Below are 27,782 nucleotides of genomic sequence, written 5' to 3'. Positions count from 1 at the left end.
GTTATGGATGCGCCCTTAGCTTTTTCATTTTCTTTTTTCAAGTGGAAGGCGAGGGCGCGTCTTCATCTTTTACTTTTCATCCTTTCAAGGATTTCAATACACGCCTTGGGCTTGATTCTCCACCTCCCATCTCCTTTACTCTTGAACTATCTGAGTCCCATAGAACTAATTTTTTCCTCGAGGTGGAAGCATGTGTCTTTGAGAAACTTAAATCTAAAAGCTCAATTATGTTAAACTCGAGTAACGAGTCTATGGATGAAATCCCCTTGACTATAAGAAGTAAGAAGCTAAAGCACAAAAGAACTATTCAGACAAAAGCTAGCTCTGCTATTGAAGACTGGACCGATGATAAGATCATCCCCACAACCAGCCAACCACAAATCTCGCGTGATTGTTTCTAAAGATGACGTGTCCCCAGTACAGGACGTGTCTCCCAATCATGATGCGCCATCTCCTCATAGCGAAAGTCAATTCGAAAAAAGGGCCCCTGAGTCTGAAAAATATCCCATATCCCCACAAAAATCTGATTCTCCACTTGAGCACTGGGAGCCAACTGATGCAGAACTACACTTCGATTGGAAAGAACTTGAAAGCCTTCCCGAAGAAGAAAAGAATGTCTGGAAAAAGAAGGAAAACAAATTGGCTTGTGTTGGCTTCAATTCCACTGCCACATACTTAGAGATTGGGTGGAACATGAAGTACTACGACATGGAAGGTGTATGGGTGCATGCTCTTTGAAAGACGAGGCCACATCTTTTTAAGATGGAAAACTTGAGGATCCCTAGGATGGTGCTCACCCCAAAGCTCATTTCCCTTGGCGTGGGCGCGCCCTTGCACCCATACATTAAGAGGATCCTAAGATGGTATGATGTATCCCCCATTTAACTTTCTCTAAATTCATATGAACTGGCATGGTCCCTATACATCATGTACCATGACCTAGAGATGTGTGCGCCCTCCATGAAGGAGTTTAGCTACTTTTTCAGCATCAGGAAGTCTATTCCAGGCTACCACTTCCTTGTTGTCAACAAGTGGCTAAATAACAAAGGTTTTGATGATGGCAAGGTTAGCCACGAGAGAGATTGGAAGGAGCCATTTTTTTGCATTTATGATGTCAAGAGGGCTCACGTACGCTTTAACTTGAAGCCAAGTAAGTGCTATCACAATGGCGCGTCCTAGTACTCAGGATGCGTCCTTCTTTTCCAACTTCCTTCCTTCTCTTTATACTAATCTTCCTATTTCTTTCTTAGATAAATAAACTAAAAAAGAGTTAACTAGAAAGAGGAAAAAGAGAGTAGAAAAAGTGTTGAAGTATGCTGCAAAATACTTCAACCTTAAGGAAATGATCACAGAGGCCAACCTCAAAAGGGTTGGGGACTTGTCAGCACGAGTAGGTTCCATTTGTAAATATCATGAATTTTATAATGAAAAACCCGTTCCTACAGCCTCTGAAAAATCCAGGGGACTTAATGCTGCAGAATTGGTGCAACTTGATATCAATAAACAAGTAGATTTAGAGCAAGGTAAAACCATAACACTTAGGATGTGTCATAGTAGTGAGGACGCGTCAAATTAGACATACATAACTTGTTCTCTATTTTTTATATTTGCTGTTCATGCTTTCCTTTGCTTTAAGACACGTCTTGTCCTAGGGGCGCGTTTACTTGTTTATCATCTTTTACTTGTATTGTTCTCCATATGTGCACAACTAATATACCTAACCTCTACGACACTTTGTCTATAACTTTCCCCTATCTGAATATATGATGTATTGTATTGTTGAACGTTAACTAAGTTCCATTTGGACGCATCCTCCACTATTGGGCGCGTTCTTTTTAAGTATTTTTATAATAATTCCCTTGTGAACGCGTCCATTTTCAAACTTTTACCATGTTTCTTTGTAGATATAACTTCTCTCTGAAAAGGCTTTTCCATTAGTGCCTTCAAGAAGCAGAAATCTGGGAGGACCAAGCACCCTGGTACAAAAAATGATCTGAAAGCCAAAGATCCCCTGTTGTTGTGGTCTCTTCTCCTCCTCCCAAAATCATCGACACCATTTTGGTGAACATTTCAGACAAAGAGGATGCGCCCTCGAAGCGTTAGAAAACTGTCCCATAGGATCAATCTCTTGTTCATAAGCACTTGGGCGCGTCCTCCTCCGACTTTTTCTCTGAAGAGGAGGTAAAGGGATGGATTTTTAGGACAGAGGAATAGACGGAGAAAGCCATGAAGAGGGCTGCAGTTGAGCTACAACTTCACACTAAGAAAAATGCAAAAATGGCTTCCAGGTTGAGGGCACGCCTTGCTGTTGCTGACAATGATAGGAGCAAAGGTGAAGAGAAAGTCAAATCTTGGAGAAAAGCATCACACTTCTCACCAAGGAAAAATATGCTGAAATCCTTGCATTGCAACTGGAAAAGGCGCGTCTTGATGGGCATGTCACGGTTATGGAGAAAGTTATCGACCAAGTTGTAGCTCTAAACTCCTCTATGCAAATGGATTTGGATATCCTTAATGATGACAGGCTTCATGGCTGGAAGGAGGAGAAGAAGCTAGTTCATCAAGCTGGTTTTGAGGAATGGTGCTCCGGGTTCATAGAAAATGATCTAGATACTTTCATAAAATTTGATGAAAAGACTCAAAAGTGGATGAGTGACTTCAAAGCCAGGGCTGCAGATTCCATTAAAAATAAGAGAATCATCCTAGGCTTGGACGAAGATGACGCGTCTCCAGTACCTTCACCCCTCCAAGAACAACCACATCAATCTCCTCCCAAAGATCAAAACAAGCAGCAGGACGCGCCCCCGTCCTAGGACGCGTCTTCCTCCTATTCATGAATTTTCCTGAACAAATTTAAGGGTGTAGTCCCTTTAAGCCTTGCAACTTGTAATTTTATGACTCAGTTTTTCTAGATGATTTGGATGGTAACTTTCTCAAGGTTTTATACCTTGAATTATTTTTATACATATTTTCTTTTATCCAATTCTTTTCATGTTTACCTTGTTTTCTCATACACCATAGAACAATAATTTTACTTAACAGGTTATATGTTGGGCGCATCTTTAACTCAAAAAGCGTCACCCTTTATCTAAGATAACCTCTAGAATAATTCTCCCAATGAGGGCGCGTCCTTATTACAATTACATCCAAAAAATTTCTTAGTTCTCCATGTATATAAGTCATCCTATGTTAACTCCCTAATATTATAAGCTAAGTGTTGTATTGTGAGGGCGCGTCCTTCTTTCAGGAGGCATCTACCTCACTTGCTAATCTGATTCAAGTGCCATAAACTTTCATTAATATTTTGAACTATGAGGATGCGCCTCGGCAATTTGGAGAAATGGGCGCGTCCTCGTGCTTTATTATTATGTAACTTTTATAAACTCCGAGACGTGTCTTCCTTAAAGGACACACCAATATATATTTCCTAGTCATTTTGTTTAGCAATAAGATCAATCAAACAATAATTGTCAAAAAGTGAACAATTTTTTAAAGTCTTTATTAATAATGCACTCTAGTGTCAAAAGTGCACCAGTGCCATGGCTACTATGCTCTGTGGGGAACTTATTCGAAAATGTGATTCTTCAACTAGCTCTAAGTTAGGATAGTACATGCACTACCCCCTAGGCTAGAAGGAATTTTATTGCTTCTAGTCTACTATTCTGGCACAACCCTACTTAAATCAACTGGAAATAGAAATAATAATTTGTAAGGGGCTGCAACCACGCCTTACTAGTAGTACTTCCATAGATGTTCTGCATTCCACGCTCACGGAACAAGTTTTCCTTCTAAGTATTCAAGATGATCGATCCCCTTCCACAATATAGCTTTTATTCTATACGGTCCTTCCCAATTAGCTCCAAACACTCCATGCTGGGGATTATTTGTGTTCGGTATCACCTTCCTGAGTACCAGATCACCTACTTTCAGCAGCTGTCCCTTTACTTTCTTGTTGTAGTACCTTGTTGCGCCCTGTTGAGACGCTACGAGCTTTAATTGAGAGTTCTCTCTTGCTTCCACCAAGAGATCCAAATGAAGCCACTGGTTAACCTCAGCATCTCCTTCTGCATAGCGATCCCTATGGAGCGATCCCGAACCAACTTCCACGGGAACCATAGCCTCGTATCCATAAGTGAGCATAAAAGGAGATTATCCCGTGGTTGACCTTGGAGTCGTGTTGTAAGACCACAACACTTTTGGGAGTTCCTCAGACTAGTTTCCTTTACATTCCTCCAACTTGGTCTTGAAAGTATGTTTTATTGCCTTGTTGACAGCTTCAGTTTGTCCATTGCTCTGCGGATGATATACTGCTGTAAATTATTTCTTAATCTTTAGATCCTCACAGAACCGCCACAACTCCTTGCTATCAAACTGCTTCCCATTGTCAGAGACAAGCTTGTAAGGGATCCCAAATTTGAATACAATAGAGTTGAATACAAAGTCTTTGATTTTCTTTGTAGTGATGGTTGCTAGTTGCATAGCTTCAGCCCACTTAGTGAAGTAATCTATTGCGACCACTGCATACTTGACGTCTCCTTTAACTTTTGGTAATTCTCCAATAAGATCAATTACCCACATGGAAAATGGCCATGGACTCATCATAGATGTCAAAAGCGTTGCCAGCATAGATGAGTAATTTGTGAAGCATTGACAATGGTCACAGGCTTTAACAAAGTTCGCATCATCCTCCTTCATTGTAGGCCAATAATAACCTTGGCATAAAATCATCATCGCCAACAAGGTACCCCCATGTGATTGATACAAATTCCTTCATGTACCTCCCTCAAAATGTAATTTCCTTCTTTCTCATCAACACACATGAGCAGCGGTTGATTGAAGCCTCTCTTATACAATACTTCATCATATACCACATACCGCGCAGCCTGGTAGCGGAGTCGCCGAGCCTTGAATTAATCCTCAGGGAGTGTTCCCTTGTTAATGTAGGCAAGAATAGGCATCATCCATGTTTTCTCGGGAGTTTCATCTACTTGCATTACCTCTACCTCCAGGATACTGGGAATCTCCTGGATTTCCAAAGGTATAGACCCCAACGACACAACTTCCTGCTGAGACCCCATTTTCGCCAAAGCATCCGCGTTGCTGTTCTTTTCTCGTGATACACATTCTAGTCTAACCTCCTTGAAATTTTTAAGCAGCCGTTGTGTGCACCTCAAGTACAATTTCGTCCGCGGTCCTTGAGCTTGAAACCCCTCATTCACTTGATTTACCACCAACTCTGAATCACTTTACGCAATTAGATTCAGAACTCCCATTTACAAAGCAATCTTCAGGCCATTGATCGGTGCTTCATATTCCGCATCATTGTTTGTAGCATAGAACTTAAAGTGGATCGCGCTCATCAGATAATGGCCTTCCGGAGATACAAGCACTATGCCCGCGCTCGCTCCTCCGTTATTAACTGCTCCATTCAAATGCAAAATCCACCAAGGATGTGAAGGCTCTTCCTTTTGCAATAGGTCAAAAACTTCTTCAGGACATGGCGGATGTAATACCACCAGAGTCTTATCATCAATTTCGGAATTTACAGGTGAAACTTGTGTATTCTTCTCTATAGCTAGATTAGTGACTTATATTTTTGTATGCTTTTTTCTTTAATTTATTCTTAACTCAAAATCCCCCGTGTATATAAAATTTTATGTGCAACATTCTTAATAAAAAAATAAATATCATGATAATTAAATAGCATTTTACTTATACCCTTAAATGTTACCCCAATTCCTAATCACATACCTGAGAATAAAGCTTTCTACTGATCAGTAAATATATATAAATTGAGGAAGTGCTTGATTTTCAAAAAATATGATAGTCAACACAACACATGTACTAAAGATAAATCATCTCAATGAAAAAGCTTCACCAAGCGAGAAAAATATAGCTCTCATTCGTCAAAATTTTCAAACTTAAAGTGTCTTACAACAGATAAAAAGCTCCTCTAAATCATAAAGTTCCAAGACACATTGCAGTTATTAAATTCAAACAATGAGTTATTGTACTAAAGAGAGAGAAGCAACTTGTAATAAATAGTTCATCAACAACAATTCTTTGCGTTGTAAACATGCTCTTTTGTAATATCTAAAATTAAAATGAAATATTAGGATTTGCAAATGAGGTACCAGTGGGCTATAATCATGCACTTACACGTTTTGTATGAGAGTTTAGCTACCTTTCTCAAATTTATCATCTGCTGCACTTCATGACATAGTGCCTTCTTCACATCACACTGGTCATTGACTTGCTTTTTACCACCCGAGGTTGTATAAAATATGTTTGGTTTTATAATATTAGTAGAATTATGGTATTCTGAATTGCTTTGATGATTTGTTTAATCTGAAATCACAATAAAATATGTTAGGCATTGTGGTTCTTTTTTGTGCATCAATATATTAGATCATGTAATTCTCTTTGGTGGTAAATTGTGTTGCAACAGCCCTGTTCAGTGACTTAATCATAAATTGTTGTAGCAACCCTGTTAAAAAAAAGGTGACATGAAGAAAGTGTTACTACATTATGATATAATAAAAATATATAAAAATATATATGATCCTGATTCTAATACCAAGCATGAGTCAGCATATAGATGTATTTTGCTATGATCACACGGAACCAAAATTAGTAACTTGAAATATGTTATCCGCACAAATTAGCACCAAAAAAATTAGGTATATCATTTGTACGCTGAGGAATTTATTTTTCTAACATTTATTCTTATTTTAATTTTGGCATTAAGAAAGAGAGTGCATATTCTTAAAAAAGTCAGAAAAAAGATAAACAATATTTGTTTTTTTCATTTACAAAGTGACAATACAACACATGACATTGATCTTCAACTACATACTGACATCTTAAAAAGTCTTCCTAGCCCTTAAAATTTTAATCTCCCGACCTCTAATCATCCACACAGAAACAATAATACTAAGTTGCAGTTAGTCTACTATAGCCTATTAGGCTACATAAATCAGCTTAATTATAATTTAGCTTTAATGACAGATGCACAAATAAATTACTAACACGTAAAGTTTCAAATATTCTAACATCAGTTTATCTTGCAACAATAACTTAACCATGCAACAACTCTATAGCAATAATTTTACCTATGCAGCTGCAACACCATAACTGGACTTTCACCCATATATTTTTTCATTTAGGTTGGCACATGTAGCTTCATGTACCTAATGCTATAACAGAATTATAGATTATCAATTTGATAATATAAAGTTTCTGCAATTAACCATAAACCTGTACCATTATATATGAGGCACCATTTAAGGTGCATTTTGATTCTGGATGTGGTATGATTTTTGAAACATTAATCCCTGAACAATTCATTTCTCCTTAAAAAGAACACAACAATAAAAAATAATAATAAATCAATGGACTGAATAAAAAGTACATGTAATTTAAATACCCTGCATCCAATCCTCAACCAATGTCTCTTTACCAAGCGAGACTCCACAATATTTCTGGAAGGCTCTTGTAGTCACCAATCACTTTTCGACCATTGTCCCATTACAAAGTTTTTCCAATAGCGTTGCTGAATGGTTCTTTTACATTTGTATTTGACGCAATATGTCAGATTATTTCAAATATTATATATAGTCATCTTGATCAACTAAATAATCTTACACCATGGATTAAAACTGAAAAAAGGTAACATAGTATAAATTATAATAATTGCTCAACTTTGAATCATTCCGATGAAGAAATAACATTATCTATTAAAGGATAAAAAGTTTATAAAGGCTGAATATATAGATCAAGTATGTTCGAGTTGTCAAGCCATATTCTAGTTTGTAGCAGAAAACTATATGTGTGCCACATTTAGCCAAAAGTGTATTTGCTTACCTCACAACTAAATCCACAAAATACATTCCTCAAAGTTACTGCCTAATATATTTATCTTGCAATAACGATAAAAAAATCAGATATATATTAAGTATTACAGAATTAGTACATACCGTATGACGCATTGAAATTAACTTTCTAGAAACATCTATATTAAAAAAAAACTTTCTAGAAATATATAGGTGGTTTTAATGGAGGGATTAATAATAACAAACCTCTCTCCTATATATATTAATTTTGACAAAATTGTAGTCAGGTGAATGGCAGAAAGACAGATTAAATGACTTCAACCTTACTATGGCATACTTAATTATAATAGCTAATTAAGAAAAAATACATCATCATAATGTCAGCAAGGTAAAGTTTATGATTCATTCTTTAAACCTAAAATTCCATGACACATGCTAATATATATTTCGGCAGATTACCTCAGTTTTTACTTAGATTAACAAAAATTATAAACTTATTTTTACTTAGATTACCTGATGCGCAATGACTACAGGTGCATATCGAAGGACAAATTGCAAATAATTATCTGCTCTTCTTAAGGCTTGAGACAATTTTTCCATATATGATGATTGTCTTTCTAGATTTTGAATGCTCTCTTGTAACTTCTTCAAGGCTATTTACTCTCTCTACATGCTTCCTTCGACAACTTCTGCAGATGAATAGCTCGCTCCTTCAAAAATATGACAATGTCAAACTTGACCACTACTCCTGGTCTTTGATCATGAATTACAATATCATTTTTTCTCATTATAATGACTAGCTTTTTGAAAAATAACTAAAAGGATACATGCTCATAATGGTGGAATGCTCCATTGGCAATTACGGATATGATATTACATGCCTCATAAACTCCCACAGTGTCGGGCCTAAATGTGCAAGGAATGTATAAAAAGAGGATAAAAAAGAAAGTAAACAAGAAAGTAAACTTTTAGTTTCACCCAGCTAACGTAACTCAGGTGTTTTGCTGATCAAATCCTGGTTTTCCATTCTTTTTATTGTATCAACAACTTTTTTTCCCATCATAAATAAAAGCAACACACATTATCAACAACGATATATTATTACAAATATATTACAAACCAATAACTATATCAATAACTATACACTATCATCTTTAACTCTATATAAAACTGAAGTAAAAATGTATAACTTTGATTGATGTATACATCAAATCAACAACGATATATGATATACCATACCTGATTAACCACGACTATGAGAAATTTGTAACAACGACATGGACCAGCTTATCATGATGTTTTGACCTGTTATTCTTGAATGTAAGACAAATATTAGTCTTTTATTAAGATATTTTATCAAAGATGTATGGGGCACTTTAAAAAGGCCAACCGAGATGAATACCTAACTTACATAAAACATAAATCCATAGAATATAATGATTTAACAAACGTAATAAGAAAATATATTAAACAAACAAAATCGAAATAACATTGTGATCCCCACAACAACTAACTTACTAAAAGTAATTTTTTTATCGGATAATATGAAGACATTTACCCAAATAACAGAAATTACCTTTAAATCTATTAAAATGAAAAATGAGTGAAGCGCGGACTCTCTATTTTCAAGCGCAGAAGTTATGTTTTTGAAATCACAATATTTTGGACGGGCGGCGGAAAGATTATGGCGGAACGTTGATATCAATTGTAGCCGGTTATCGGAGAGAAAATAGGGAGTTTATTACTTTTGACAATTGGAACAATAATTAAAATCCATCATACCTTAATAGTAACAAAAGCATAAAGTCGAACTAATAAGAATCAAAATTATTTATCAATTATCCATAAATCATAATATACATATCTCACACACACACATACATATATATATAGGGAGTTGCTCAAATAAGAACCCAATTATTGGTGAGAACTGAGATCTAATCCATTCGTTTTATATAATTTTTTTAATCTCCACCACACAGTTCTTTCTTTTTAACTACCTGCCTCTCTCTCGTTCACTGTCTTTCATCTCCTCAAACTTTCCAGTCATCACCGCCTCGTCAATTTCTCTCATACCACCACCAATTCATCGGAATTCGACTATCATTGATTTTCTTAGCATCTTCATCATCGATATAATATCTCCACTTAAAAATTTCACTCTTTTTACCAAGGTGATGTTTAAGATCTCGCCACCGTCGAGATGAAAGTCACAGGTTACCGGCGTTATTCGTGAGTTTGCCTCCACAATCTGCTACTATACAGCCTCTCCCGTATAGATTCATTGGATAGAAGATGGTGAATACAAATGTGACTGGTAATTACATCATTAATAAAGGTAAATGTATGGTGACGTGTCCGATGGTGTTGGTGGTGGTTTGGTGGTAGTAACAGTATGGCGGTGACGGTGATTAATGGTGGCGTTGTGGTTGTTATAGATTAATTGGGTGATTTATTCTTTAATTTGGTGATTTTTGTTATAATGTCGGTGGTCGGAGTTGAGGAACATAGCTGGTGGCCGAATCTGTTAGTCAGAATCATTGTCCGACTGTGGTCTTTGTATTTTCGGCGGTGATTTTTCATTCTCCGGTGGTAATTTTTGAATTGATGGTGGTGATTTTCTATTTGACGGTGATGATTATTGGTAGTCGCTGGAAATGGAGGTCGGCGGTGGTTGGAGGTGTCAGGTGTAGAAAGAATAGGGTGATAAAATATTTAAATATTAAAAAATTAAAGTATGGTGAAATATTAATATAATGTATAAAATGAGTGGATACGATACGATTGAATCTCATGTCTCAAGACCCTGTATATCTATACTATACTATTATAAGCAGAAAGCCCTCTATTTGGTAGTTGCTCGGTACAGTTGTTTGGTAGTTGCTCGGTACAGTTGTTTGGTACGACAAATAACAACCGTCAGATCTAAAGTCAGAAAAATGAGAACCATTGGATACAATAATAAAATATTATTATATTAATATTTAAACTGCTCTCATGAATTCAGGGTTCGAACCCCGTCAACATCTTATTATATTTAAACTTTTATAACCCCGTCAACAACTTATTATATTTAAACTTTTATATTCTTTATTTAAACAATATATTATATTATATTATTTATTTTCAGTCAAGTCTCAAATTATTATAAAACATATATTGTTATAATTTATTATATTCTTCGATTTATTTTTCAACTATTAAAAATTATATTATAAAATATATTATTAAAAATTATCAAATGTTAAAAACAATAATGCATCGCATGTAAGAGGCTAGTATATATATGTCAAGGTAACCACAACTATAAACACGAACATCAAACTATCAAAGAATGGAGAGAAGAGGAAGAAAATTGTGAATCTGATATTGAATTGCAGGCAACTAATTATAATAAAAAATTCCTTAAGCCTTTTAAAAAATTTCAGCGGGGGCGGAGCATAGGATAGGCAAAGCATCGGTAAAGAAAATGAAAATGGCTTTCACTCCATTCAAATTGGTGCTTTCTTCTTCATTTTTACCTCGTTCTTCAGCTACGGTAAGTAGTTTTTGTTTTAAATTTGATTCTCATTTTGTTTTATTCTCTACTTACACTAACCCTAATTCAAAACCCAAACTTCCCTATATTCCTTCTTCATCCAATTGTAATGCTCAACTTCAATTATTACTTTACGAGAAATCCAAGGTTGGTTTCGATAAACTCGATGATGCTCTTTTAATGTTTGATAAAATGCTCAAAATGAAACCTCTGCTTCCTGTTATTTGCTTCAATCAATTGTTGGCCGCTCTTGTTCGGATGAAGGAGCACTCCGTTGCTGTCTCTATGTTTAGCGAAATGCGTCTTCTAAGCCTTCCAGTTGATATTTTTACCTTTAATACGGTCATTAAATGTTGTTGTCACTTGAATAATACAACACTTGATTATGCCTTTGCATTGTTGGGCGGAATCACTAAACATGGTCTTGTTCCTGATGTTGTGACCTACAACACTCTCGTTAAGGGCCTTCTTTCTCAAGACAGGCCTGTCGAGGCTGTGCATTTGTTTAAGAAGCTTGTTTTATTCAATGAAGTTCAGCCCAATGTAATTATGTATAACACAATCATTAATGGTCTCTGCAAAACTTCTAATACTCCCATGGCTGTCAACTTATTTAGATCTATGGAGAAGAAAGGCTGTAAACCGGATACCATAACTTATAACGCCATCATTGATGGTCTCTGCAAAACTTCTAACACTCCCATGGCTGTCAACTTGTTTAGATCTATGGAGAAGAAAGGCTGTAAACCGGATACTATAACTTATAACACCATCATTGATGGTCTCTGCAAAACTTCTAATACTCCCATGGCTGTCAACTTGTTTAGATCTATGGAGAAGAAAGGCTGTAAACCGGATACTATAACTTATAACGCCATCATTGATGGTTTCTGCAAAACTGCTAATACTCCCATGGCTGTCAACTTGTTTAGATCTATGGAGAAGAAAGGCTGTAAACCAGATACTATAACTTATAACACCATCATTGATTCTTTATGCAAAGATCGGCATGTCGATCATGCTTTAGGTCTTTTGTCTCAAATGACCCACAAAGGCATATCACCAAATGTCATAACCTATACCAGTTTAATCCAAGTTCTTTGCCACTTGGATCGTTGGGAGGACACTACACGATTGTTAAGTGAGATGGATTTTATGAAAATCTCCCCAAATGTGCACACCTTTAGTATCTTGGTTGATGTATACTGCAAAAACGGAATGACAGATGATGCAAAGCATGTGTTCAAAACAATGATTCAGAAAGGTGTATTTCCTAATGTAGTCACGTACAATACACTAATGGATGGATATTGTTTAATAGGCAGACTGGACAGGGCATTGGAGGTGCTGAATACCATGAGGAGCAGTGGAGTAGTGCCAACGTGTTATAGCTATAACATTTTGATAAATGGCTATTGTAAGAGACAGAAAGTAGACAAAGCCATTGATCTCCTTAGAGAAATGCCTGCTGAAGGTTTAAAGCCCAGTGTTGAGACCTACAATTCCATCATACATGGTCTGTTTCAGATGGGTAGGCATGGTGAGGCAAGGAACCTTTTCCATGAATTGCTAAGTAATGGTGATAAACCAAATACCGTAACATGTCGAATTTTGTTCGATGGCCTTTGCAAGAACGAACTAATCGATGAAGCAATTTCACTCATTATTTTGGTGGAATCTAACAGCATAATTCATGATATTCAAATATATAATATCCTCATTGACGGTCTTTGCAAGAATAGAAAGCTTGACATGGCCAGAAATATTTTTGATAACCTTGCTTCGAGAGGTTTGCAACCCGATGTCGTGACACACAATATATTAATCAGAGGACTTTGTCAGGAAGGGTTATATGAGGAAGCAAAGGACTTACTTTTTAAGATGGAAGCTAGCGGTTGTTTTCCGGATGATGTGACTTATAACACGATCATTCGTGGAAGTATTGTCAATAAGAAATATAAAGAAGCAGTTGTATTGATTGATACAATGCGAACTCGCCGTTTCTCAGCAGATGCATCTATCACATCCATGGTACTAGACCTATTCTCCACACAAGAACAGGACCCAGCTGTTCTTGCTTTTTGTAAATGGTTTTTGGAGTAGGTACTGAAATTATATGGTTTAATTTAATACATCGTCATCTGCTAACTTTCGAGGATTACGCAAAATTGTATGTTTGGTTGAGCAAGGAATAAATTAATTAGCAACTTAGGAGCAACTAGACGGTGAATTTGAGAGTGCAAATAGACGTTAAATTCCTAGCTCGTGCTATCTCTTTTGGAAGTGGCCTTATTTGCATTGCATCTGAATATTCCACACCCCTTTCTATTCTTTTGTTAATTGTAATATTGTATGCTATCTCACTGCTGTACCTTATTTTCCTAATCTTACTTTTATATTCCATCGTAACAGCAAATAGCAACTCTTTTTTACTATAAATTAGGTAGAAAAGTAGAGATCTTAAAAGATGAATAAAGAATATATAGGTCACATGGAGGCTGGAGCTCAGGTTTCTCCATGCAGAGTTGAAACCTACAACACTATCATACATGGTCTGCTTCACATGGGTAGACATGGTGAGGCGCGTAACTTTTTCACTTGGGTACTCCTAGTCAAGTACAGGTCTGAATTGTTAAGCTCAAAAATGCACTTGTTATGTTACCTATAATACCATCATTGATGGTCTCTGCAAAACTTCTAATACTCCCATGGCTGTCAACTTGCTTAGATCTGTGGAGAAGACAGGCTGTAAACCGGATACTATAACTTATAACACCATCATTGATTCTTTATGCAAAGATCGGCATGTCGATCATGCTTTAGGTCTTTTGTCTCAAATGACCCACAAAGGCATATCACCAAATGTCATAACCTAACCAGTTTAATCCAAGGTCTTTGCCACTTGTATCGTTGGGAGGACACTACACGATTGTTAAGTGAGATGGATTTTATGAAAATTTCCCCAGATGTGCACACCTATAGTATCTTGGTTGATGCATACTGCAAAAATGGGATGACAGATGATGCAAACCATGTTGTCAACACAATGATTCAGAATGGTGTATTTCCTAATGTAGTCACCTACAATACACTAATGGATGGGTATTGTTTAACGGGCAGAATGGACAGAGCATTGGAGGTGTTGAATACCATGAGGAGGACTGGAATAGCACCAACTGACTATAGCTTTAACATTTTGATAAATGGCTATTGTAAGAGGCAGAAAGTAGACAAAGCCATTGATCTCCTTAGACAAATGCCTGCTGAAGGTTTAAAGCCCGATGTTGAGACCTACAATTCCATCATACATGGTCTATTTCAGATAGGTAGACATGGTGACACACGAAACCTTTTCCATGATTTGCTAGATAAAGGTAATGAACCAAATATCGTAACTTGTCGAATTTTGTTAGATGGCCTTTGCAAGAACCAACAAATCGATGAAGCAATTTCACTCTTTGGTTTGATGGAATCTAATGGCATAATTCATGATATTAAGATATATAATATCCTCATTGATGGTCTATTCAAGAATAGAAAGCTTGACAAGGCCAGAAATATTTTTGATAACCTTGCTTCGAGAGGTTTGCAACCCGACATCGTAACACACAATATATTAATCAGAGGACTTTGTCAGGAAGGGTTATATGAGGAAGCAAAGGATTTACTTATTAAGATGGAAGCTAGTGGTTGTTTTCCGGATGATGTGACTTATATCACTATCATCGTGGAAGTCTTGTCAATAAGAAATATAAAGAAGCACTTGTACTGATAGAGACCATGCTAACTCGCCGTTTCCAAGAGGATGTATCTACCACGTCCATGGTACTAGATCTATTATCCACGGAAGAACCTGGCCCATCTGTTCTTGCTTTCCGTAAATGGTTTCTGCAGTAGGTACTTAAATTTTTATGGTTCAATGTAATTTATACATAGTCATCTCCTAACTTTGGAGGATTCTGCAGTAATGTATTTTTTTTAGCAACTAATAAATTTATTATCAACTACTAGTCTAAGTTTCTAGCTCCTACTATCTCTTTAAAGTTGTCTTATTTGCATTGCATTTGAATATTCCACACTCCTTTCTATTCTTTCCTTAAATGTACTATTGTATACTATTTCACTGCTTCACTTTATTTACCAGATCTTACTTTTATATTCAATATGATTGCTTTGTACTCTAATCATTGTGCAGAAATTGTTGTTTACATTCCAAAACATTGTTGAATTCCTAGCTAGTGCGATTTATTCTATATATATTATGGACAATCGATGTTTAAATTGTCTTTCATAAGAAGGTAAGAGTGACCTGTGTAGGGGAAAAAATAAGTACTGAGCATTCCAAAGACTAAAATCATGGTAGGTCTGTTTGAGTGGAAATCTGTAAAGAAGTCCAACATTAAACATAAAGTTGTCTTATTTGCATTGCATTTGAGTATTCCACACTTCTCTCAATTGCAGTCATGATTCTTAGTGGTTTTGCTGGATTAGTAACTGGTCCATGCAGTATGGCTATAGGGGAGTTTGTGTCTGTCTACTCTCTGCTTGATGTTGAGGTAGCTCAGATGACGAGGAACAGTAGAACAGTAGAATGTTAGACAGCGAGAAGAATGATAAAGTCGCTGAAAATTAACAACTGCCAAATCCCTTTAGGGCTGCATTAGCGTCTGCTGTTGAATTTTCCTTGGGGGCTTTTGTCCCATCACTAGCTGTTGTCTTTATACGTGAACACAAGACAAGACGAGGCTTATTGTGGTAATTTCTAGGGGTGTTCAAAAAATCCGTCAAACCGTGAATCCGGACCGGACCATGTCAATCCGAACCAAGAAAAATCGAAACCGCTAAAACCGTTTTTAACGGTCCGGTTAACCGGACCGTTTACACATAAATGGTTTGGTTATGGTTTCCAATAAATTAAAACCGTTTAAACCAAACCGGACCGTTATATAATAATATATCAAAATTCTAGTATATAGATATGAGTTATGATTATAAATTATGGTTTTGTGTGTGTGAGTGTATATTATATTAAAAACATCAAATTACTTTTTAAATAAAAACTTAGTTAATTGTTAATATATCGTAGTTATACTCTACTTCATATACTTAATATTATTTAAATTAAATTAAAGTATATGAAAGTCATATGTAAACTAAATATTTGTAAATATATATATCACACACTTATATGTAATATATAATAAATTTTATATTATATTGACTTAAATAACCGTTTGGTTGTAAGTTTAATATAAACGAAACAAAGTAAATGATTAAGTTCAAACTGTGGTTTGGAATCGAACCAATCCGTTATTTTATGGTCTGGTTTGGTTTTGAATTTCAAAAAACCGTACTTACCGGTTTGGTTCGAAAAAAACAAGAATCCGGACCAAACCAATTCGTGAAAACCCCTAGTAATTTCTGCGGTGACCTTCGCATTGGTTGTGTTTGGAGCAGTTGGATCAGTGTTGGGAAAGACTCCTGCTGTGAAATCTTGTGCGAGGCTGCTGATTGGAGGCTGAATAGCAATGGCTATTACATTTGGCTTAACCAAGTTAATTGCGTCTAGTGGATTATATACTATGATTGTAGAATTTCTTCTGTTTTAATTTCTTCTTAGAGTGACTATGAATTTTTTTCTTTTTTCTTATTATCGTGGAGATACGTTGGCAGTCTTATAAAAAAGCAAAGACGGTCACTTATGTATATACGAGATGCAAATATATGTAGATATGTCGAGAAACAATTAACTTGCTTTGAAGTTTGAATATGTACACACTGTTAAAGAACGACGGAAGGAGTATTAGAGAAGAAGAAAATAGTACAAAAGATTTTGTGCACGTTATATCCACTAGATTGCAAGAGGACAAAAAAATTACTTGAAGCCTGAAGGATAATAAACACTGTCTGATAATCGGCCAGGTTGATTTACATTACCGGTTGGTCTGTGTTTATAGAGAGATCGCATTACAAGGAACTTGAGGAACTGAAAAGTACTAGTTCAATCTACTCGGCCAGAGTAGACTACTTCAGACGTCCATGATATGAAGGGGAAGTACAAGACTACTTCAGTTCTAACAAATCCCCGTTATGAGTTCAGTTCTTTGCTTAATAACTGTAATATAAGTTTAAAATCCTAGTGCAAACTCTTGGGACATATATGTCAAAGATAATATGTCGTAAATTTTCATTTCGTAATCAATAGCTAGCATCTCAACCGGAAAAAGGAATCGGATAGCACTATCGACCATTTTAAAGACCATAATCTTGGTAGGTCTGATTTGAGTGGAAAGCTTAAAAGAAGGCCAACATAAAACAAAAATTTTGTATTTTTATTTCCATAATATTTCCTTGGAACCTTTAATCTGTGGCTTAAGTGTGTATTCCACACTCCTTTCCATTGTTTAGTGGTAGACTATGCCTCTGCTGTATTTAAATCTCCCACAGTTTCTGCAATAAAGAATCTCATTCACTGTAAAAGTATATATCTTAAGCATGAATAAACAATACATATGATAAACTTTTGCAGGTAGGATTTAGTGAATCTCATATTTAAAAAAGTAAATCTGGCTTGTGCCATCCACACTAACTATCTAGTCATGGAGGCCTATCATACATTAATTAATTTCTCAACACTATCTTGGCATTTTGAAGCACTACAACAGTGATAATGATCACTAATGCATGTATATTCTAATAATATTTTATTTCCCCAATAAGTGAGTGAGCTCCTTCGTCAGTTCTCTGGGTATTCAATTGCTTGCTATATATGTGCTTCAAACAGATTCTGGCTGTCACAAACAAACTCTTTTTCGCTTTATTCTCATTTCTTTTGGAGAACATCTATTACAACTTCATGGATTCTGGTTATGGTATTAAGAATTCTACGGAAAGGGATGTTCCTCATAAAAAACTATGGCAAGTATCTAAGCAGATGGACTCTGAGTACTCGCAAAGGTCAACATGGCTGCAAGCAGCTGCATTGGGACCCAATGATGGTTTAGTTTCAGCTACTTCACTGATGATGGGTGCAGGGTTTTTGAGAAGGGAAGTAAAGAAAATCAAAAGAAACTGAGAGCTGATAAGGCTGTAGTCCCAGAAAGTAGTTGCAGGTGCCTTTAGTAGGCTGAGAGATGGTTGAAGTTATACATACAAACTTTTCTAAAATTTGATCAAGTCATGATAGACAAATAAAGAGGGACACAGAAACAAAAAAAGAAATGAAATTCAGTGCCAAATCCTGCAACATATTATCTGCTGATGCAATTCTTGTGGATATACCTCCATAATCTGTGATAATTGAGCTTATTTTCTGTAGTTAACGTAATAGGCTAGTTAACTATGTTTATATGTTGCTAGTCAATGTAAAAAAGGATAGGCTAGCTATGTTATTATGTCCACTTTTTTTTCCATGTACTTATCTTAAACATACAGTAATTTCCATTGTAGTTTGGGACATTGTTGGTGTAATATGTGACACTAGTGTGTGCCTAAAGTTACTGTTCACTTATCGATTTGTAACTGCAAATGTATCTTTTCACTGATTGAACTTCATTAATGAAAATAATATATTACAACTTCAAAATCTTTCAAAACCAAAAAACTGGCACATCATGTTGAATAACATAAGGTTACTTAACATGGTATCACAGCTCGGTTAAAGGAAACGTATCATGTGATTGAGGGGGAGAGTTGAATAGCATAAGATAGGCATTTCTCTTACACCTTACGATACTGGTTAAAACATCCTGAAGCTCAGTTTTCATCAGTCACAAGTGTTGTCTCTTACATACTCGTACACACACATCTTTTGTGAACTTGTACATGGTGCCTTTACATCTATATGTCAGGCGTACAAAGTTATCTAATCTGATGTTAGAATGACAACACAAATGGCAAATTACACAAAACGAATCACTGTTTTACAGAACCAGAATGCAATCAAGTTGCAGAGCTATATCAGAATACTTTATAAGTTATGCACAAAAGGCCCGACATAAATGATTTAAGCTTGTTCAAAATGATTGCTTTAAATACTGGACCTATAACTATTTCCCTGTTTGTACATTTGGTGTAAATCATAGGCGCAATGGTGTGAAGCTGTGTGTCATTGGGGTGCTCATAATATATATCTACATGCAAAGCTTCAACAGGTTCTGATTTAAAAATTGCTTCTGGAGTTGCCAAGAATCTGCAGAGGTTCAGACCATTCCTGATAATGATATCAATTTCATCACAGACGTCCTTCGCTATTAGCACATGCTACTCTTTTTATTTTAATTCTATAAATCTCATTTTTCGGGAGCCAGAAGCTCTGATATTCCAGATTCTGCATACATGCTGATATATCAAGATGGTAGAGAGCCGAGGAGCCTAATTAGGTACCGATAATCATTTATCACAAATACCGAGTTCATGTTTTGAATTGTGCACTTATTCTCAGGAGCACAGTGCAACCAACCATGATACACATGCATTTATGCTAGTGTGTGATAAATTAATTCTCCAAAATTCATTACCAAGACAATACCAGCTTGCTGCAATTCTTTAAGAGTTAATTGCACTTTGCAACCCCACTTTTCGTTCAAAATCAAAACAGTATACCTACTTTTAGAATACAATTTGCAACCCTTAACTTTCAATATCAATTACAACATGCATCCCTTACTGTTGTAAAATTGAAATTGAGATGTTAATATTAATAACTAAATTTTAAATTAATTAAAATATTTATTTTAAAGCATTTTTTACATGAAAAAAATTATAGCTATTTTTTATTAGTAATATTCTAAATTAATCATAATGCAAAATACTTAAAATATATTTATTAAGCAAAATATATGTTTATATATATAATCATAAAGTTTCTAAATATATCTATATTTTAAAATTTTAAAAATTATACAAAGTAATAAAATAATTGACATTAATATTATTTTTATAATTTGAAATTCTAAATTTTAGTCTAATTTAAAAAAAATAAAATTATTATTTAAATATTTTGCTGAATTTCAATTTTACCCTCCACAATATAAATATTTTTAACAAAATAATTAAAGGGATGCATATTGTATTTAATATCTAAAGTTAAGAGTTGCAAACTGTATTTTTGAAAGTAAATATATAATTTTGTTATTCAACGAAAGGTAGGGATTACAAACTGCAATTAACTCATTCTTTAATAATTAAAGTGTTTCTTGCTATAATAAACATACAAAAGTCTTAGTTCTATAATTTCGATTTTTATAGTAAAGTGCTTGTGGTCATTGTGTGTATTCCACACTCCCTTCATTTTTCATACAATTTATGTCATTTGTTTAGCTAGTAGCAACCTTACTCCACGCTGTTATAATTTTCTCAGTTGATTTCCTCGTATTGGCCCCATGAGTGTGCTCTCCTACGCGGCATCCATATCCTCAAGGTTTTCTCCAATCAACTTCGATCAGCCTGCTTTATTAAAAGCGGTTAGCAGTAAATAGGCGCGAGATGTACCTTGTGGGGTTAGTATACTTCCTTCAATAACAAAATTAATAACACCAATCGCTCTATCGTGCAAGGATAATTACATTTATCCTTCACATATTCTGCTTCCTAGAGAGTCATGCCATGTATTGTTAGTTTACCTTGTTTCAAAATTTAGTTATACAATTACTACTGATTTCTTTTTGTAACCTAATAGAAGAAATGACTGATATTCAATCATATTCAATAATATTCAATAATATGGGATTCTTATATAATCTTATACAATGACTGATATGAAATGTCTGGAAATTAGGGAGTTACATTAGAGAGTTACTGATATTAAGGATCTTAACAAATCTTAACACTCCCCCTCAAGCCGGAGCATATATGTCGATCATGCCCAGCTTGTCACAAAGATACGATATTCGTGACGGATTTAAAGGCTTTGTTAACACATCAACAACTTGTTCTGCAGTCCGCACATGTCTATTGACTATAGTTCCCGCTTCAACATTTTCACAAATAAAGTGACAGTCTCTCAATATGTTTCGTTCGTTCATGAAACACAGAATTAACTGCTATATATTGGGCAACTTTATTGTCACACCAGAGTGTCATCAAAACTAAGTTTTAAAAATCTAGCTTTGTCAACAAATGTTTTTACCACTCAAGTTAACAAGAGGTGTCTGCCATTGCTCTATACTTAGACTCTGCACTAGACCTCGAAACCACTTGTTGTTTCTTACTTTTCCATGAAACTAGATTACCTCCGAAATATACACAATAGCCGGTGGTAGACCGTTTAACTGCTAAATCAGCATCAGAATACGCTTCGAGTTTCATATGTCCATGGTTACGAAATAGTAAACCTTTTCCGGGAGCACCCTTAAGATATTTTAATATTCGAATGACTGCCTCCCAATGAGGTATTCACGAACATGAAATGATTTGACTCACTACGCTCACCGGAAAGGCTATGTCGGGTTGAGTTATTGTGAGATAGTTGAGTTTTCCAAACAATCTTCGATATCCTTTGTGATCTTCAAATAAATCACCTTCTTCGCTGGTTAATTTTATGCTCCATAGGTGAATTAGTTGGTTTTGGTCCCAATAAGCCTGTTTCTTCCAACAAATCCAATACATACTTCCGTTGTGACAAAACAATACCCTTTCTTGACTGAGCCACTTCAATACCCAAAAAGTACTGCAATTTTCCCAAATCTTTAATCTCAAATTTAGTCCTTAGAAAGGATTTAAGAGCTTGAATTCCCTCCTCGTCATCCCCGGTTAAACCAACATCATCAACATACACAACAATAAATATCCATTTACCAGACTCCCCCTTGTAATGAAACATAAACGGATCAAAGTCGCAACGCTTCATTCTAAATTGTATTAACGCCGTAGAAAACTTTCCAAATCATTCACGAGGGGACTGTTTCAGGACATAAATAGCCTTCTTTAATTTAAAAACCATACCAGGCTCTCCCTGAGCAACAAACCCAGGTGGTTGCTCCATATATACTGTCTCGTGGAGATCACCATATAAAAAAACATTCTTAACATCTAGTTGGTGTAACTTCCAATGATGGGAAGCTGCTAGTGAAATCAACAAACGAATAGAAGACATTTTAGCTACAGGAGAAGATTTATCAAAACAGTCAACGCCATATACCTGAGCATATCCTTTAGCTAAAAGACAGGCTTTAACTCTGGACAAAGATCCATCAGGTTGCAACTTTGCAGCAAACACCCATTTAGACCCAATAACAACGGAGTTTGGAGGAGGATGAACCAATTCCTAAGTCTTATTTTTCTCAAGTGCTGCTAATTCCTCAAGCATAACCAGCTTCCAACCCGGATTGGACAGAGCTTCTTTACATGTATTAGGAAGATGATAAGTATCCACATTAGATAGGATAACAGAATAAAAGGAAGATATACCTGAATAAGAGATGGAGGCTGAAATAGGATGTTGGGTGCACTTTCGTGTACCTTTACTGTTAGGGGAGTTTAGTTCTCCTATAAATAGGAGCTTGTAATTCATTTAGAAGTTATGTGAAATTTAATAACAAAACTCTGTTTTTCTCATCCCGATTCTCTCTTAAATCTCACTCTGAATTTCTCTCCTCATCTCTCTCTCTCTCTAAATCTCTCATCCTGCTTCTTAATCTCTAAAAAATTAAACACAAGATATATGCATCCTGTAACAATGGTATCAGAGCCGTTCTTTCTTGGTGCTAATTACGTCATTTGAGTGTTTCTTCATCAAGAATATCATCTCTAATCTTCTATATCAACAATTGCCCACCAACTGTTTGATTGAAAGATGGAAACTCATAATCCAGAACATGAAGGGTGGAGTAACAAATTTGAACAAATGCTCTCTGAAATCAAGAGTCTGCGAACAACAAGTGAAGAATCTCGGAGAAACATTGCCAAATCAAGATTCGATTCAACAAGTGGGTATGTTCCTATACTCGAAATTCCTAAGTTTGATGACATTAACCCTAGACTTTGGATTCGACAATGTTGCAAGTATTTTAGGGTGTATAAAATTCCATAGGACCAAAAGATTGAGGTAGCATCTTTATGTATGGTTGGTAAAACTAAAGAATGGATATCTTCATATATGTCAGTAATGAAAGGTGCGGATTGGACTGATATTATCTTTTGCTTAGTTTCAAAATATAGAGATGAAATTGGGTAGGATGTAGAAGACAAATTGTTCAAGAATTGGGAGGATTCTTTCGAAAACCATAGAGTTCAATGTGTTCTTGAGGATGAAGTAGTTGTTAAAGATGATGGAATTGAAAGGGGTTCTGATTTAATTGTGGAGAAAATAATTCTTGATGATAAAATAAGTGGTGAAGATGATACTGTTAATAGGGAGAAGAGGGTTGTTGCCCTTGTCAAAGATCAAGATCAGGAGTTGGGAGGTTGTAATAAAGAGTTCAATCAGGAATACAATGGTGGTTTGAAGAACTCTGACTTTGAGTTCATTATTCAAACTGGTGGCAGTATTATTGGATGTGGATTAAATGTCCAAAATGATGTGCTTATTGAAGCTTCATCTGTTGATTTTGGTTTGAGTGGCTTTGTGTTATCTGTCATAGAATTTATCCACATGTTCTTTGTATGCTTGAAAGATAGGAGAAGAGAATTTGCCACAAAATACAGTGAAAGTCGCCTAAATAGGTGGCTATAAACTATGTTGACATGCTCCAAAAGTGATCATAGAAGGCCGAATAATGGCAGTAGTTGGAAGGGTTGTAATATCTTCTTTACATCTCGATCAAAATCTCATTGCGTAAATAACAAATGCAATGAACCTATTGAAGTTACAAACCTAAAAGATGAAGAAGCTTTGGATATGTTTAAGAATACTCTTGGTACTGATCAAACTGAATCTCTGTCGGATAAATCATTGGTGTAGCAAGTATGCGCCAGTTTACCGCTCATTATCCAAGCGGGTGGTAAGGCACTGAAATTCATGATTTCCAGTTTGTGGAAGGATGCATTTAGACAAATTGAAGATTACAAGGTTGTACGTGTTGAGGGAATAGAGCCAGAAGAATATGCTTGTTTGAAGTTGAGTTCTGTTCACTTGCCAGAAGATGTAAATCAGCGTATGTTGTTGTATTCTATTATACTTGGACTTGCAGCTGCATTCAATTTTATTGACAAGCCAGTTGATTTAGAAGTAGGCTCGCAGCTTGCAAAGGGCGGAAGAACAAGAATACGAGTGATGGTTGAAAGTCTCAAGTCAGCTTTATTGTTGCTTGAAGGCGGGACTGCAGGATATTTCAAGTTGCATGACATAATCAGAGACGTAACAAGATCCACTACCATCAAAGAGATGCATTTATATTTGAAAGATGTGACTGGAGGTTGGCCGATAATTTTGCAGATTATGGTATTGTGAGATCGTAGAGTATTTAGCAAGGATGTCACTGTATTAGATTCAGTCTGTAGAGCGTAGAGTTGAGGGAATGACTCTTTCATTGCTTAATATAGACTTGAGGGCAAGTCTTTTTTAAGGGGGAAGGAATGTTAGGGGAGTTTAGTTCTCCTATAAATAGGAGCTTGTAATTCATTTAGAAGTTATGTGAAATTTAATAACAAAACTCTGTTTTTCTCATCCCGATTCTCTCTTAAATCTCACACTGAATTTCTCTCCTCATCTCTCTCTCTCTAAATCTCTCTTCCTGCTTCTTAATCTCTAAAAAATTAAACACAGGATATATGCATCCTGTAACATTTACGCAAGGCAAGAGGAAGATCTAAGTCTCAAGTCGGAGACGGATCTGCCAACGAAGTAAAAGCCGGAGGCATGATGTCTCTAGAGGCATCATTAGGTCGAGAACGCTGACTATATACCTGCCGAATTTTAGATGACGACCTGGATGAAGGGACCGGAGATTTTGTTGTGATAATGATATGTGTAGGTAAGTTTGTATCCAACCCAGAAGTATTATGCGGAATAGATATAAATGGAGTATTTTCAAAGAAGCTGACATCACTACTGACCAGATATCTATTAAGATCTGGAGAAAAACATCTATACCCTTTTTGGGTGCGAGAATACCCAACAAACAAGCACTTCAAAGCTTTAGGGTCCAGTTTAGATTGACCTGCACGATGATCACGAACAAAACAAACACATCCAAATATGCGAGGTGACACATGAAACAAGACCTGAGATGAAAATAGAACTGAATATGGTATGGAATCACCAAGTACTAAAGATGGCATAAGGTTAATGAGATAGCATGCAGTGAGAATGACATCAGCCCAAAAAGGTCTTGGAACATGCATTTTAAATAATAAAGTACGCGTCACTTCTAAAAGATGTCGATTCTTACGTTCAGCTACACCATTTTGTTGTGGTGTATCAACACAAGACGACTCATGAATGATACCATATTGCTACATAAATTCAGAGAAAGATTTTGAAAAATATTCTTTACCATTATCCGTATGAAGTATTTTTAGAGTTCACTAAACTGAGTTTGTATTTCAGTGACAAAGCTAACGAAAATGGAATATAATTCAGATCTAGATTTCATCAAATATAACCATATAACATGAGAGTAATCATCCACAAAACTTATGAAATAATGAAAACCAAGTTTAGACTCAACTGGACAAGGTCCCTGAATATCACTATGAACCAAATCAAAAGGATGCATAGATCTTTTATTGACACGAAGAAGGTAAGTCACACAATGGTGTTTCCCAAACTGACACGATTGACAATCAAGACTTTGTATATGGTCTAAAGAAGGCATCAATTTCTTCAAACTACTAAGGGAAGGGTGGCCCAAACGACAATGAACTTGATGAGGTGAAACAACTGCAGAGCATGCTATAGATCGGGAACCAGGCTCATTAAACATATATAAGCCTCCAGAAACATGGCCTCTACCAATCTCTTTCTTCGTCATAAGATCCTGAAAGACACAAGAGTTGGGGAAAAAAGTGATCGAACAATTATAGGATTTTGTCAGCTTACTAACAGACAAAAGATTAAATGAAAAATCAGGCATATATAACGTAAATGGTAAAGACAATGACGCGGAGAGGGTGGTAGTTTCAGTGCCCTTGACAATCGCTTTGGAACCATTAGCTAGTGTAACACAAGGAACAAAAGACACGAGCTTAAAATTAGACAAATTTGATGATATACCTGTCATGTAATCGGATGCCCCCGAATCAATTACCCAAAAAAGAGATGTAGTGAGACATGCACTGGCATTACATGTCTGAACAAGGCCTGCGGTGGAAGGAGACGACAGCTGAGAAATCTGAAACTGAGTAAATGCTGCATAATCTGCTGGGGAAAGCGTGATCGCATCCGATGAGGCCACTGACTATTGTAAACCAGACTCAACAACGTTAGCCACTTTCGGAGTTGCTGATAAATGTCGACAAAAACGTTGAACATGACCAAAATCTCCACAATGGTAACATGGGCCTATAATTGTAGTCTGACTTCCCCTACCTCTAGCACGGACATTAGAAATATTACCACGTCCACCAGAAGAAAATCCGCGCCCACTCCCACACCCACGCTGACGCCGACAAGAAGGATATCTACCGCGGCCACCATTATAAGACTGTGGCCTACTATCGGATGTTAGAAGTGCAGTTTTGGAAGCAGATTTATCAAGATCGATACTGGTAAAAGAAGTTTCTCTGGAGAAGCGTAACACTCTAGCAAATGCATTTGTTAGTGAAGGCAATTCACTACTACTGAGAAGTTGCGAGCGAACACTTTCAAATTCGGGGCTAAGAGATCCAAGAAAACTCATAACTGCAAATTATACCCTTTGAGTCTGCATTTTCTAAACTTCAACAAAAATAGGGAGCAACGAATTGTATTCCTCATACAATTTCTTAAAATCTGCAAAAAACTGAGTGAGTGGATGTCCATCCCTACTGATTCGAAAAAATTCCTGTGATACTTCAAAGATACGAGCCATGTTATTTTGACCAGAATAAAGAACCTCCAGATAGTCCCACAATTCTTTAACAGTGTCAACGTGGGTAACCAAATCAATAATATGACCCTCCATCGAATTAAGTAACTGATATAAAATTCGAGCATCAGCAACTTCCCAAATAGAATCAACCTTTTATTTCTTAGTAGTCGAATGATCTTCCTGGTCCCTACTTAAAAGTACCAGCTTTACGATTTTATTCCATTGTGGATAATTATTTACTCCTTCAAGTTTCTTTTCTGTAAGTTTGTTTGAAGAAGATAATACTTCTGTAATAGTTGTACGTTGAGCAGCACCAGATTCTCCCATGTTTAAATGCTAGGTACGAATACACAAACTACAAACTTCTGACTGATAACTGTGAAAATCATCCATGAAAAACTCCCCTGAAAACATCTAAATCTGACCCCAAACAACAAATTAATTCATAAAAAATAGTGTTTA

At 35.9% G+C, this 27,782-nt stretch overlaps 2 protein-coding genes across 2 annotated transcripts; one reads left to right on the top strand and one right to left on the bottom strand.

Annotated features, from left to right (window-relative positions):
- Window positions 1-3,768: 3,768 nt before the first annotated feature.
- Window positions 3,769-4,116, bottom strand: LOC141706079 (uncharacterized). The gene has a single exon (XM_074508916.1). The coding sequence runs from the start codon at window positions 4,114-4,116 to the stop codon at window positions 3,769-3,771; it is 348 nt and encodes a 115-aa protein (XP_074365017.1).
- Window positions 4,117-11,166: 7,050 nt separating this feature from the next.
- Window positions 11,167-15,825, top strand: LOC141706065 (uncharacterized). Its single transcript, XM_074508899.1, has 2 exons — window positions 11,167-13,460; window positions 14,194-15,825. The coding sequence occupies exons 1-2, from the start codon at window positions 11,302-11,304 to the stop codon at window positions 15,140-15,142; spliced, it is 3,108 nt and encodes a 1,035-aa protein (XP_074365000.1). The 5' UTR covers window positions 11,167-11,301; the 3' UTR covers window positions 15,143-15,825.
- The last annotated feature ends 11,957 nt before the right edge of the window (window positions 15,826-27,782 follow it).

The sequence above is a fragment of the Apium graveolens genome, chromosome 1, assembly GCF_009905375.1.
Source record: "Apium graveolens cultivar Ventura chromosome 1, ASM990537v1, whole genome shotgun sequence".
Taxonomy (NCBI): Eukaryota; Viridiplantae; Streptophyta; class Magnoliopsida; order Apiales; family Apiaceae; genus Apium; species Apium graveolens.
The sequence above is the reverse complement of the archived record's forward strand: the minus strand, read 5'-3'. Positions and strand labels throughout refer to the sequence as shown.

Coding starts and splice junctions, on each gene's coding strand:
- LOC141706079 (XM_074508916.1), bottom strand. CDS start 4,116: ATGGTTCCCGTGGAAGTTGGTTCGGGATCGCTCCATAGGGATCGCTAT.
- LOC141706065 (XM_074508899.1), top strand. CDS start 11,302: ATGAAAATGGCTTTCACTCCATTCAAATTGGTGCTTTCTTCTTCATTT. Junction 13,461..14,193: donor GTTCTTGCTTTTTGTAAATG/GTTTTTGGAGTA, acceptor ATCATGCTTTAG/GTCTTTTGTCTCAAATGACC.